Source organism: Scyliorhinus canicula, chromosome 13 (assembly GCF_902713615.1).
Source record: "Scyliorhinus canicula chromosome 13, sScyCan1.1, whole genome shotgun sequence".
Lineage (NCBI taxonomy): Eukaryota > Metazoa > Chordata > Chondrichthyes > Carcharhiniformes > Scyliorhinidae > Scyliorhinus > Scyliorhinus canicula.
Window position 1 is genome coordinate 146,377,535 of NC_052158.1, and position 12,107 is coordinate 146,389,641.

General features: G+C 47.3%; 1 protein-coding gene across 1 annotated transcript in view; it reads right to left on the reverse strand.

The window, feature by feature from the left end:
* Nucleotides 1–847: 847 nt before the first annotated feature.
* clrn1 (clarin 1) overlaps nucleotides 848–12,107 on the reverse strand; it is a 35,797-nt gene continuing 24,537 nt past the window's right edge. Inside the window, exons 2-3 of the mRNA XM_038816949.1 lie at nucleotides 1,951–2,130; nucleotides 848–1,260 (exon numbers count right to left, since the gene is read on the reverse strand). Coding sequence (XP_038672877.1) covers nucleotides 995–1,260; nucleotides 1,951–2,130 — 446 coding nt within the window. The 3' untranslated portion in view covers nucleotides 848–994. The remainder of the gene's footprint in view (nucleotides 1,261–1,950; nucleotides 2,131–12,107) is intronic.

Consider the following 12,107-nt stretch of genomic DNA (forward strand, 5'->3'; position numbering starts at 1 on the left):
GTGTGGTGGGGGTTGATTTCAAGGGGGACTGGAAGATCCTGTCCTTACGTATTCATTCGCATGAAATTCCTCTGTCTGATCAAAGAAGCCATACCACTGATAGTAAATATGATACTGCATTCCTTAAACTAAGGGTCAGAGACTTTTCATACAAACATCTCAGCAAGTTTGTTGCTAATATTGCACCACAATAATTTAAAGGCAGTAGTCATCGTAGAGTCATTATAGCTGTGACGGAGGCCATTCACCCCCATTAAGCCCATGTTGGCTCTCTGGAAGAGCAATCCAGTCAGTCCCACTTCCCCACTCAATCCCTGTAGTCCTGCAGGTTTGTTTGCCTCAAGTGCCCATCCAACATCCTTTTGAAATCATTCATGGTCGCCGCTTCCAATATTCAACTGGTCGTCAAGCCCTCCGGTTGGATGTTCTGTTCTCTTGTCAACTCGATGCTATTTCCACAATTTTCAATGATCCGATAATAATGCCACATATTTGATTTCAGCCTCCTATTGCGTGTTATCTCCTTGAACCGTATATCATTTGGGTGGGCAAAACGCAGTAGGCATCACTTAGACAACAGTTTATATGCTCAGAATTGTGTATTGTAAGAGCCCCCAGTGCAACTTTAAAGGAACGTTAGCCACAAGTTGACTTACATAGAATATACAGTGCAGAAGGAGGACATTCGGTCCATCGAGTCTGCACCGACCCACTAAAGCCCTCACTTCCACCCTATCCCCGTAACCTAATAACCCTTTTTGGACAGTAAAGGCAATTTAGCATGGCCAATCCACCTAACCTGCACGTCGTTGGACTGTGGGAGGAAACTGGAGCACCCGGAGAAAACCCACGCAGACACGGGGAGAATTTGCAGACTCCACGCAGACAGTGACCCAGCAGGGAATCGAACCTGGGACCCTGGCGCTGTGAAGCCACAGTGCTAACCACTTGTGCTACCGTGCTACAGGTTCAGGGTATGTCGGCACTAACACAGTTAGTACATAAGGTCAACTCCCCTGTCACCCGAATCTGTGTTTTTTGATTTGGAGAAAGGAAATTGGATTCCAGCTAATCGAATGAGCAGGATGTTGATACAATGCATCATTGTGCAAACAAAGAGAAGCCAGAAGGAATATCCAAAAATTTCAGTGTGAGTCTTGAAGACAAAGTTTGCTTCCTTGTAGTTTGCTATTTTCTCAGACAGATGGTGAATTTTCACTTCTGAGGTAAACAGTATCATCGCCATAAAGCCACAGGAACCTATTGTGGAAAGAACAAATAAGGATCTTGTCAGGAGAATATTTGCAAGGACAGAATAATTTTGTTAGCAACGCAACAGTGATTACACCTCAAAAATACTGTATTCGTTGTGTAGCGTTTTGGGACATCCTTTGAATATCTTTCCACCCTCGTTTTTCGTTCTTTCATTCTTTTTTTCTTCTCTCTCTCTTTCTTACTTTATCTTTCTCTCTCTCTTCCTCACTCTCTCTTTCTCGCTCTTCCCCTCTCTCTCACACACACACACTCTCTTTCATACTGTCTGATTTTTGAGTAGGGTGTGCACAATTGTGAACACATTCCAGAATTCTCTATTCCTTTCAAATGGGCGGGATTCTCTGTCGGCGGGATCGTCCGCTTCGCCGGCAACGCGCCCCCCCCCCCCCGTGGATTTCCCAGGAAACCCCATGGGCCGGCTGCCGGGACGGAGGTTCCTGCTGCTGGTGGGGGCGGGCCACACCAGAATCCAGCACAGTATTTTCCCCTTGTTTATTTGGAGTCTTGTATTTAGACTTATTTGTCAAGATTTTATTGTTTTCAACTAATTCCAATCTAAATAGAACTAAGGTGAATAATCAAAACTCTAGCCACTATTCCCCCTGCATCCCTCCCCTGGTCAAACTTTGAGCTTGACAAAGAGCGCAATTCCAAGCAAATCCTGAGGATACTTACAGGCAATGGTATTCCAAAGGTACAGCCCATTGGGACCATGGAGCGTTTCGTAAGGTCGTCCAAAGGCATTGAACATGAAGAATCCAGCAGCGACCAGAGCAAACACAATTACCGCTGCAGAAAATAGTATTATACTGACATGAAGGCTTGCAGGTATCGCGTCTAAGAGGGTTGGAAAAACTGAAAAAGAAATAGCAATTATTAAGAGATGGTTATCCTGATTGTGATGGGACATCTGCAGGGCGGTGTTTATTTTTCTCATTTCTCCAGATTTAGCTTCCATTCGCCTGGATGGTGCAACCCCCAACAACAATCCAGAAGCAAAATACCATCCAGGACAAAGCAACTCGTCTGATCACTGCCCCATCCACCCCATGAATGTTCATTCCCTCCACCACCGACGCACAGAGGCAGCAGTGTGTACCATCTACAACAGCGATTTTCAAAATTGGGGTCGCGACCCGCGGATGTGCCGCCGGATGGTGTTGCATGGATCGGCAAAAGGTCACCAAAATGATCCCCAAATATATAGTGTTAATATAGAGAAATACAGCACAGAACAGGCCCTGCGGCCCACGATGTAGTGCCGAACTTTTGTCCTAGGTTAATCATAGATCATAGAATTTTGGACACTAAGGGGCCTCACGGTAGCATTAGGGGCCTCACGGTAGCATGGTGGTTAGCATCAATGCTTCACAGCTCCAGGGTCCCAGGTTCGATTCCCGGCTGGATCACTGTCTGTGTGGAGTCTGCACGTCCTCCCCGTGTGTGCGTGGGTTTCCTCCGGGTGCTCCGGTTTCCTCCCACAGTCCAAAGATGTGCGGGTTAGGTGGATTGGCCATGCTAAATTGCCCGTAGTGTAAGGTTAATGGGGGGATTGTTGGGTTATGGGTATACGGGTTACGTGGGTTTAAGTAGGGTGATCATTGTTCGGCACAACATCGAGGGCCGAAGGGCCTGTTCTGTGCTGTACTGTTCTATGTTCTATGTTCTAAGGGCAATTTATCATGGCCAATCCACCCAACCTGCACATCGTTGGACTGTCGGAGGAAACTGGAGCACCCGGAGGAAACCCACGCACACACGGGGAGGATGTTATAGATGTTATAGAGTTATAGCTGGGGGAAGGGCAATTATGATGCCATTAGACATGACTTAGGATGTGTAGGTTGGAGAAGTAGGCTGCAAGGGTTGGGCACACTGGATATGTGGAGCTTGTTCAAGGAACAGCTATTGCATGTTCTTGATAAGTACGTACCAGTCAGGCAGGGAGGAAGGGGTCGAGCGAAGGAACCGTGGTTTACCAAAGAAGTGGAATCTCTTGTTAAGAGGAAGAAGGAGGCCTATGTGAAGATGAGGCATGAAGTTTCAGTTGGGGCGCTTGATAGTTACAAGGAAGCGAGGAAGGATCTAAAGAGAGAGCTAAGACGAGCAAGGAGGGGACATGAGAAGTCTTTGGCAGGTAGGATCAAGGAAAACCCAAAAGCTTTCTATAGGTATGTCAGGAATAAAAGAATGACTAGGGTAAGAGTAGGGCCAGTCAAGGACAGTGGTGGGAAGTTGTGTGTGGAGGCTGAGGAGATAAGCGAGATACTAAATGAATACTTTTCGTCAGTATTCACTCAGGAAAAAGATAATGTTGTGGAGGAGAATGCTGAGACCCAGGCTATTAGAATAGATGGCATTGAGGTGCGTAGGGAAGAAGTATTGGCAATTCTGGACAAGGTGAAAATAGATAAGTCCCCGAGGCCTGATGGGATTTATCCTAGGATTCTCTGGGAAGCCAGGGAAGAGATTGCTGAGCCTTTGGCTTTGATTTTTATGTCATCATTGGCTACAGAAATAGTGCCAGAGGACTGGAGGATAGCAAATGTGGTCCCTTTGTTCAAGAAGGGGAGTAGAGATAACCCCGGTAACTATAGGCCGGTGAGCCTCACATCTGTTGTGGGTAAAGTCTTGGAGAGGATTATAAGAGATACGATTTATAATCATCTAGATAGGAATAATATGATTAGGGATAGTCAGCATGGTTTTGTGAAGGGTAGGTCATGCCTCACAAACCTTATCGAGTTCTTTGAGAAAGTGACTGAACAGGTAGACGAGGGTAGAGCAGTTGATGTGGTGTATATGGATTTCAGTAAAGCGTTTGATAAGGTTCCCCACGGTCGGCTATTGCAGAAAATACGGAGGCTGGGGATTGAGGGTGATTTAGAGATGTGGATCAGAAATTGGCTAGTTGAAAGAAGACAGAGAGTGGTAGTTGATGGGAAATGTTCATAATGGAGTTCAGTTACGAGTGGCGTACCACAAGGATCTGTTCTGGGGCCGTTGCTGTTTGTCATTTTTATAAATGACCTAGAGGAGGGCACAGAAGGTTGGGTGAGTAAATTTGCAGACGACACTAAAGTCGGTGGAGTTGTAGACAGTGTGGAAGGATGTTGCAGGTTACAGAGGGACATAGATAAGCTGCAGAGCTGGGCTGAGAGGTGGCAAATGGAGTTTAATGTGGAGAAGTATGAGGTGATTCACTTTGGAAAGAATAACAGGAATGCGGAATATTTGGCTAATGGTAAAATTCTTAGCAGTGTGGATGAGCAGAGGGATCTCGGTGTCCATGTACATAGATCCCTGAAAGTTGCCACCCAGGTTGATAGGGTTGTGAAGAAGGCCTATGGTGTGTTGGCCTTTATTGGTAGAGGGATTGAGTTCCGGAGCCATGAGGTCATGTTGCAGCTGTACAAAACTCTGGTACGGCCGCATTTGGAGTATTGCGTACAGTTCTGGTCGCCTCATTATAGGAAGGACGTGGAAGCTTTGGAACGGGTGCAGAGGAGATTTACCAGGATGTTGCCTGGTATGGAGGGAAAATCTTATGAGGAAAGGCTGATGGACTTGAGGTTGTTTTCGTTAGAGAGAAGAAGGTTAAGAGGTGACTTAATAGAGGCATACAAAATGATCAGAAGGTTAGATAGGGTGGACAGTGAGAGCCTTCTCCCGCGGATGGATGTGGCTAGCACGAGGGGACATAGCCTTAAATTGAGGGGTAATAGATATAGGACAGACGTCAGGTAGGTTTTTTACGCAAAGAGTGGTGAGGCCGTGGAATGCCCTACCTGCAACAGTAGTGAACTCGCCAACATTGAGGGCATTTAAAAGTTTATTGGATAAGCATATGGATGATAATGGCATAGTGTAGGTTAGATGGCCTTTAGTTTTTGACTTCCCATGTCGGTGCAACATCGTGGGCCGAAGGGCCTGTACTGCGCTGTATCGTTCTATGTTCTATGATATGCAGACTCCACGCAGACAGTGACCCAAGCCGAAATCGAACCTGGGACCCTGGAGCTGTGAAGCAATTGTGTTAACCACTATGCTACCATGCTGCCCTTAAGAACAAATTAATCTACACTCCATTATTCTACCCTAATCCATGTACCTATCCAATAGCCGCTTGAAGGTCCCTAACGTTTCCGACTCAACTACTTCCACAGGCAGTGCATTCCATGCCCCCACTGCTCTCTGGGTAAAGAACCTCCCTCTGACATCCCCCCTATATCTTCCACCATTTACCTTAAATTTCTGTCCCCTTGAAATGGTTTGTTCGGCTGAACATGTTTACCGTTTTCTTTCTAGGTAAATTCTCACTGCAGTACAGTGTATGACCGCGAGAGGCTGATGTAGAAGACTTCTTTGCCTGCCTGGGCCAGAGTGTAGTTGGGCAGTTTGCAGTCAGAGATGTGTAAAATCCTCTTTGTGTGGCATGTGCTGCTACTGTGCTCAGCGCCAGGATCCGTATTATTTCTCGAGTTCAGTGTGTCATGAATAAACCCCGTGCGTCTTTTATCATTCTCTCAGTTAAGCTGGACATACAGCCTCGTCCAGTCCTCCAAGCCCCTATTTCCACTCCTTGCACTTCAGAATTGTCTCTCCACACCGAGGGCTCTTGTCCTTCACGGGCGCTTCTTTTTTTTCCATCACCGCCCCCGCCACTATCCACCCCCTCTTGCCAAGTACTCACCCCAAGCATCCGTCTCTGCCGTGTGGCTACATGGACTCGGTCAGCTGAATCGGCTCCTCTACAGCAAGGACTTTTGCATCTACCTTTATCGGGCTTTGAATTGTTCACCAAAGATGGCATTAGCTGGCGACTAAGCTACGCTTGTGTATACAGGAGCCGGTAGAATGTTGCAGGTGTATGGAATGGAACCTGTCTGCACGTTTTGCATATTCATCAGCTGAGCTGTGCCCAGCATTGTTTATTTAAGCATGCTTTCAGTCTGCTACATAATTACCTGGGAAACAGTACTGACCGGCGTCCAGTGACATTCTGTCTGACCGTGCTTTTCGTTCAACAGTTAGGGCTCCTGTTTCTGAAGTTGAAGTTTGACGTTTAATTTCCTATCCGAGGTCGTGTTAGGTTTTGAACGCGTGAACATAACGTTGTTAAAACTGTGCAATACTCAGCCTATTAATCTTTCCAGCGCTTCCAGGCAATTCTCCAAATGCTAACAATGGATGTGAAGATATAAAATAATCAAATAATCCTGAGTTACACCCTTTCGCAAGGTGTCAGGGTGGAGCTGTCGTTTAAGGTGAAACAGCAGCTCAATTTACAAATTAACATTCAATAATACAGAAGTGCCAACAATGAGTGTGGATTTTTAGCAGTAATTATGGATAATCTGTTGTTAATCGGCGTGGGTCGTGGGAGTCGGCCATTCTACAAACATGGGTCGCTCAAAAAAAAGTTTGTAAAACACTGATCTACAAGATGCACTGCAACTCGCCATAAGCTCCTTCAACAGCACCTTCCTAAAAGTACAACGGTTTTACAGCGATTCGTAAAGATGGCTCACCACCATCTTCTCAAGAGTGATTAATCATAGATATCATAGAATTTACAGTGCAGAAGGAGGCCATTCGGCCCATCGAGTCTGTACCGGCTCTTGGAAAGAGCACCCTACCCACGGTCAACACCTCCACCTTATCCCCATAACCCAGTAACCCGACCCAACACTAAGGGCAATTTTGGACACTAAGGGCAATTTAGCATGGCCAATCCACCTAACTTGCACATCTTTAGACTGTGGGAAGAAACCGGAGCACCCGGAGGAAACCCACGCACACACGGGGAGGATGTGCAGACTCCGCACAGACAGTGACCCAAGCCGGAATCGAACCTGGGACCCTGGAGCTGTGAAGCAATTGTGCTATCCACAAGGCTACCGTGCTTGTGGATTTTTTAAAATTGCCCCTCCACACCTGAAGGAAAGTTCATCCTCTGTCCTGAGAGAAACCTGCTCCACAGAGGAAGCTCCTTGCGAGAACAGTGACCTGACTGAGACACCCAACTGTGAGTCCGCCAAGCCTGCATCCCCAGCGCACTCCTCTCCAGCAGTGAGATCTGTATACAATACACTGGGCATCTTCATGATCTCTGACATCCTCAGTATCTCCTCGCAGGACAAGGTCATCAACTCAGAGGCCCTGGCGTGTACTAGCTTTATCAGCATATGCTCCAATGACTCAACAACGACCCTCAGAATCTTGATGGCAGTATACCCAGAGTATACTGTACTCTGAACTGGCCATTGGGCTGTGCCCTGTGAGTGAGATATGAAGGGGACGGATATTGGCACTAACAACTTTGAGACAGTCGACCACAGCCGTGCCCTCCGGTGGCTGTGTGGTTGGAGGGGCATTGGAAGATGCAAGCAGAAATGGAAGGTTCGGCTGTAAGAGAAGAGGGTTCGGAGAAAATAGAGGCCAGAAAATCACTCACCTTCTCATCCCACTGTCTCTCTCAGTAGCAGAAAGTAGCAGAGGCTGCCATGCCACAGTGAGGTTCCTGAGCCACAACAGGCGATGCTTAACACAGGGCTGACCACCAAAATGCTAGATAACAGCCCAGCCTAAGCCTGTCCTCACCCAAAACCCATGCATAAGGAAGGTAATTATGACTTTAGATGCTAGTGTAAAACAGGTCATCGAAATTGGCAACTGGTGTTACATCTCTCTTCACTTTTATTTCCATTGACTTCAAGGGGAATTAAATCGGGGCAGGCCCAATTTGCACAAAGTCAAATGAAAGCAGGGGTTCTTTGATGGCAATCAGTTGTGGGAGCTGTGAGATCTTCTCGCGTTGCTCCTTCATGCCCCGATGGTGAAGGCAATTGTGATGGAAATCAGCTGGGACTCAACACTGTCTGGGAATCAAATTTGGGATCTTCCTCGATTCCACAAGGAACGACCCCTTAACCAACCAACTCATTGAGGAATGTGTTTCCTTGACTGTGCGACATTGGGTATAGTTTCAATCGACAAAACCAGGTGGGGGGAGTGGGGGGGGGGGGGGGGGGGGGGGGGGGGAATGATTTAAAACATCTCAAACTCAACCAAACCGACATTTAAAAAAAAATTAGAGTACCCAATTATTTTTTTTCCAATTAAAGGGCATCCACCTAGCCTGCACATCTTTGGGTTGTGGTATTATCATAACTATAAGATCTGCAAGGGTTACATAGAAAATAGAACAGTACAGCACAGATGAAATGTTGAGAGTAGCCACTAGAGGGAGCTACAGTTACAACTATATAAGGCAGTGATGCTAAGCCTTGTGGGGGAGAGTGTGCAGGAGTTAGCTAGAGAGAGTCAGAAGTATAGATAGTGTAAGAGAGAGCAGATCATAGTTTATATCAGTAGTGAGATTAGCTGTAGATGAGTGTAGTTTCAATGTTATTAATCAACTGTGTATTCTTTAGGGGTACGTGTCGAATCCAAGTTAGTAGCTAATCCAAGTTAATAAATTTATAACTTTGTTTAAGTTCAAGCTATTTTGTGATCCTTGTGAACCTTACGCCAACCATCCTGAAACAAGCAACACAAAGAACACCACAGGGTTCAGACCCATGCAACCAAACCTGTATTAAACCCATTCACCCTTGGTTTTAATGGGGGTGTGACACAAAGGACCAAGCCAGGAATTTCGGAGCATTCAGAGCAGAACTTGTCCATGCAGCTGAGAAAGCCGCCTCCACTAAATATCGGGGCCAAACGATCCCCACAGAGACCTCGGCACACTAATTAATGATACCTGTGACCGCAGACAAGTTGAATCTATGGAACTAATAATTCACAAAAATCAATAAGTACATGGAGATGGGAACAAGCAAAAGGGAATACAGATGGATTACAGGAAAGGAAGTAATGGTCCAATTGTTATCAGAGTGGGCGGTTCAACCTGGAGGAGGGACTATTGCTACATGACACAAAGTATGTTCAACTGGACACTTCACCCTTAAGATTAATACCAAGCAATTAACCCCAACACATTTGATTTCCTTTATGTTGAAAAAACTGTTGGGTGAATGGGTAAACATGTACCCCTTCTAAATGCTTTCAACATGTCCGGCATTAGCTGTTTTCCCTGTCACTGACATTTTACACTGAGATTACTACTGATCCCGAGGTTGTCGGGTGAGGTATGATTGTAGCAATTCTAGACAGATAGAGCAATTTGCTTTCATTTAAAGCTGCAGCCTGGCGGCTCACAGTTTGTTACCCTGCACCATAAGGGCAGCGTTGCACATTTTGCTTCCGCAGAGCATCTGTCAGGCAGAATCAGATTTCTGCTTGGCCACTGAAGACGTGACATGCATAGTACAGAACGAATAAACCATAACCTCAATTAGAATGCCTAACTCCACAAAGCAAGGGCTTTGTTTATGTGTGTCCGTACTTTAGAAATGTGTTTGGGAGGAGGTGTGGTGTTCCACAGTCAACATTAGCATCCCTCAAACTCCAATTAACCCCACAAACAATTCACACCCCCCACACACCGATTTATTCCTGAAACACCGATTCACCCCCCGACATCAAGTCACCCCCAATACCGATTCACCCCAAACACCGATTCACCCCCAACATCGATTCATCCCCAACACCGATTCGCCCCCAAACACCGATTCGCCCCAACATCGATTCACCACAAACAGGGATTCGCCCCCAACATCAAGTCACCCCCAATACCGATTCACCCCAAACACCGATTCACCCCAAACACCGATTCACCCCCAACATCGATTCACCCCCAACACCGATTCACCCCCAAACACCGATTCACCCCCAAACACCGATTCACCCCCAACATCGATTCACCCCCAACACCGATTCGTCCCCAAACACCGATTCGTCCCAACATCAATTCACCACAAACAGGGATTCGCCCCCAACATCAAGTCACCCCCAATACCGATTCACCCCAAACACCGATTCACCCCAAACACCGATTCACCCCCAACATCGATTCACCCCCAACACCGATTCACCCCCAAACACCGATTCACCCCAAACACCGATTCACCCCCAACATCGATTCACCCCCAAATACCGATTCGCCCCCAAACACCGATTCGCCCCCAACATCGATTCACCCCAAACACCGATTCACCCCCCCAACATCGAGTCACCCCCAAATACCGATTCACCCCAAACACCGATTTATCTCCCACACACTGATTCACCCCCAAACACCGATTCACCCCCAAACACCGATTCACCCCCAAACACCGATTCACCCCCAACACCGGTTCACCCCCCCACATCGAGTCACCCCCAAACACCGATTCACCCCAAACACCGATTCACCCCCAAACACCGATTCACCCCCAAACACCGATTCACCCCCCCACATCGAGTCACCCCAAACATCAATTCACCCCCCCAACACCGATTCACCCCCAAACACTGATTCACCCCCCACATCGAGTCACCCCCCCCCACAGAGTCACCCCCAAACACCGATTCACCCCCCACATCGAGTCACCCCCAACACCGATTCACCCCCAAACACCGATTCACCCCCCCACACCGATTCACCCCAAACACCGATTCACCCTCAAACACCGATTCACCCCCAACACCGATTCACCCCCAAACACCGATTCACCCCCCCACACCGATTCACCCCAAACACCGATTCACCCCCAACACCGAGTCACCCCCAACACCGAGTCACCCCCAAACACCGATTCACCCCCCCCACACCAATTCACCCCCAACACCGATTCACCCCCAACACCGATTCACCCCAAACACCGATTCACCCCAAACACCGATTCACCCCAAACACCGATTCACCCCAAACACCGATTCACCCCCAAACACTGATTCACCCCCAAACACCGATTCACCCCCAGACTCCGAATCACGCCAAACACCCATTCATCCCCAACATCGATTCACCCCCAAAACCAATTCACTCCAAACACAGATTCACCCCTAACATTGATTCACCCTCAAACACCGGTTTGCCCCCAGACTCCGATTCATGCCAAACACCCATTCATCCCCAACATTGATTCACCCCCAAAACCGATTCACCCCTAACACTGATTCACCCCTAACACTGATTCACCCCCAAACACTGATTCACCCCAAACACCGATTCATCCTCCGACCTCAATTCCTTCTCCCAAACTCTGCTTCCCACTCCCAACCCTGAATCCGCCTCAAACCTCTGATTTCCCCCGTCCAACTCCCATTCCCCCACCCAACTCCCATTCCATCAACCAACTCCCATTCCCCATCACACCTCCCATTCCCTTTCCCAAACCCGATTCCAGCTCCAATGAATGAATTTGGAAATAATCTGTATCCTTGGGTAATTGACCCTCCTGCCAGTTGAAAGTTTCTCTTTACTTCCTTGAACAAAGCCCTCGATTAGAGTTCCCCATTATCCCCTCTGCTCCAAGGAGATCAACCCCAGTTTCTCCAGTCTTGCCACAGAACTGAAGTCCCTCATCAAGCGATTTAATTTTCACTGTGGAGGCCATCATGTTTCAATGAATGAGATGGATGGAACAGGAAAGTATTTGAGATGGAATAAGAAACAAATGCTCATTGGCATTACTAAAATCATCGCCATGCAACTTCCCGACCCGTGTGAAAACTAATCAGCAATTTCTTGGGACTTGAAAGACTTGGTAATAAAAATTAAGTTTGTTTCAGCTGTGACCAGTTTCAAATTCCTAGGGGTGCACATCACCAAAAATCTATCCTGGTCCACTCATGTCGACGCTATCACCAAGAAAGCACAACAGCGCCTTTACTTCCTCAGGAAACTAAGGAAATTTGGCATGTCCACATTAACCCTTACC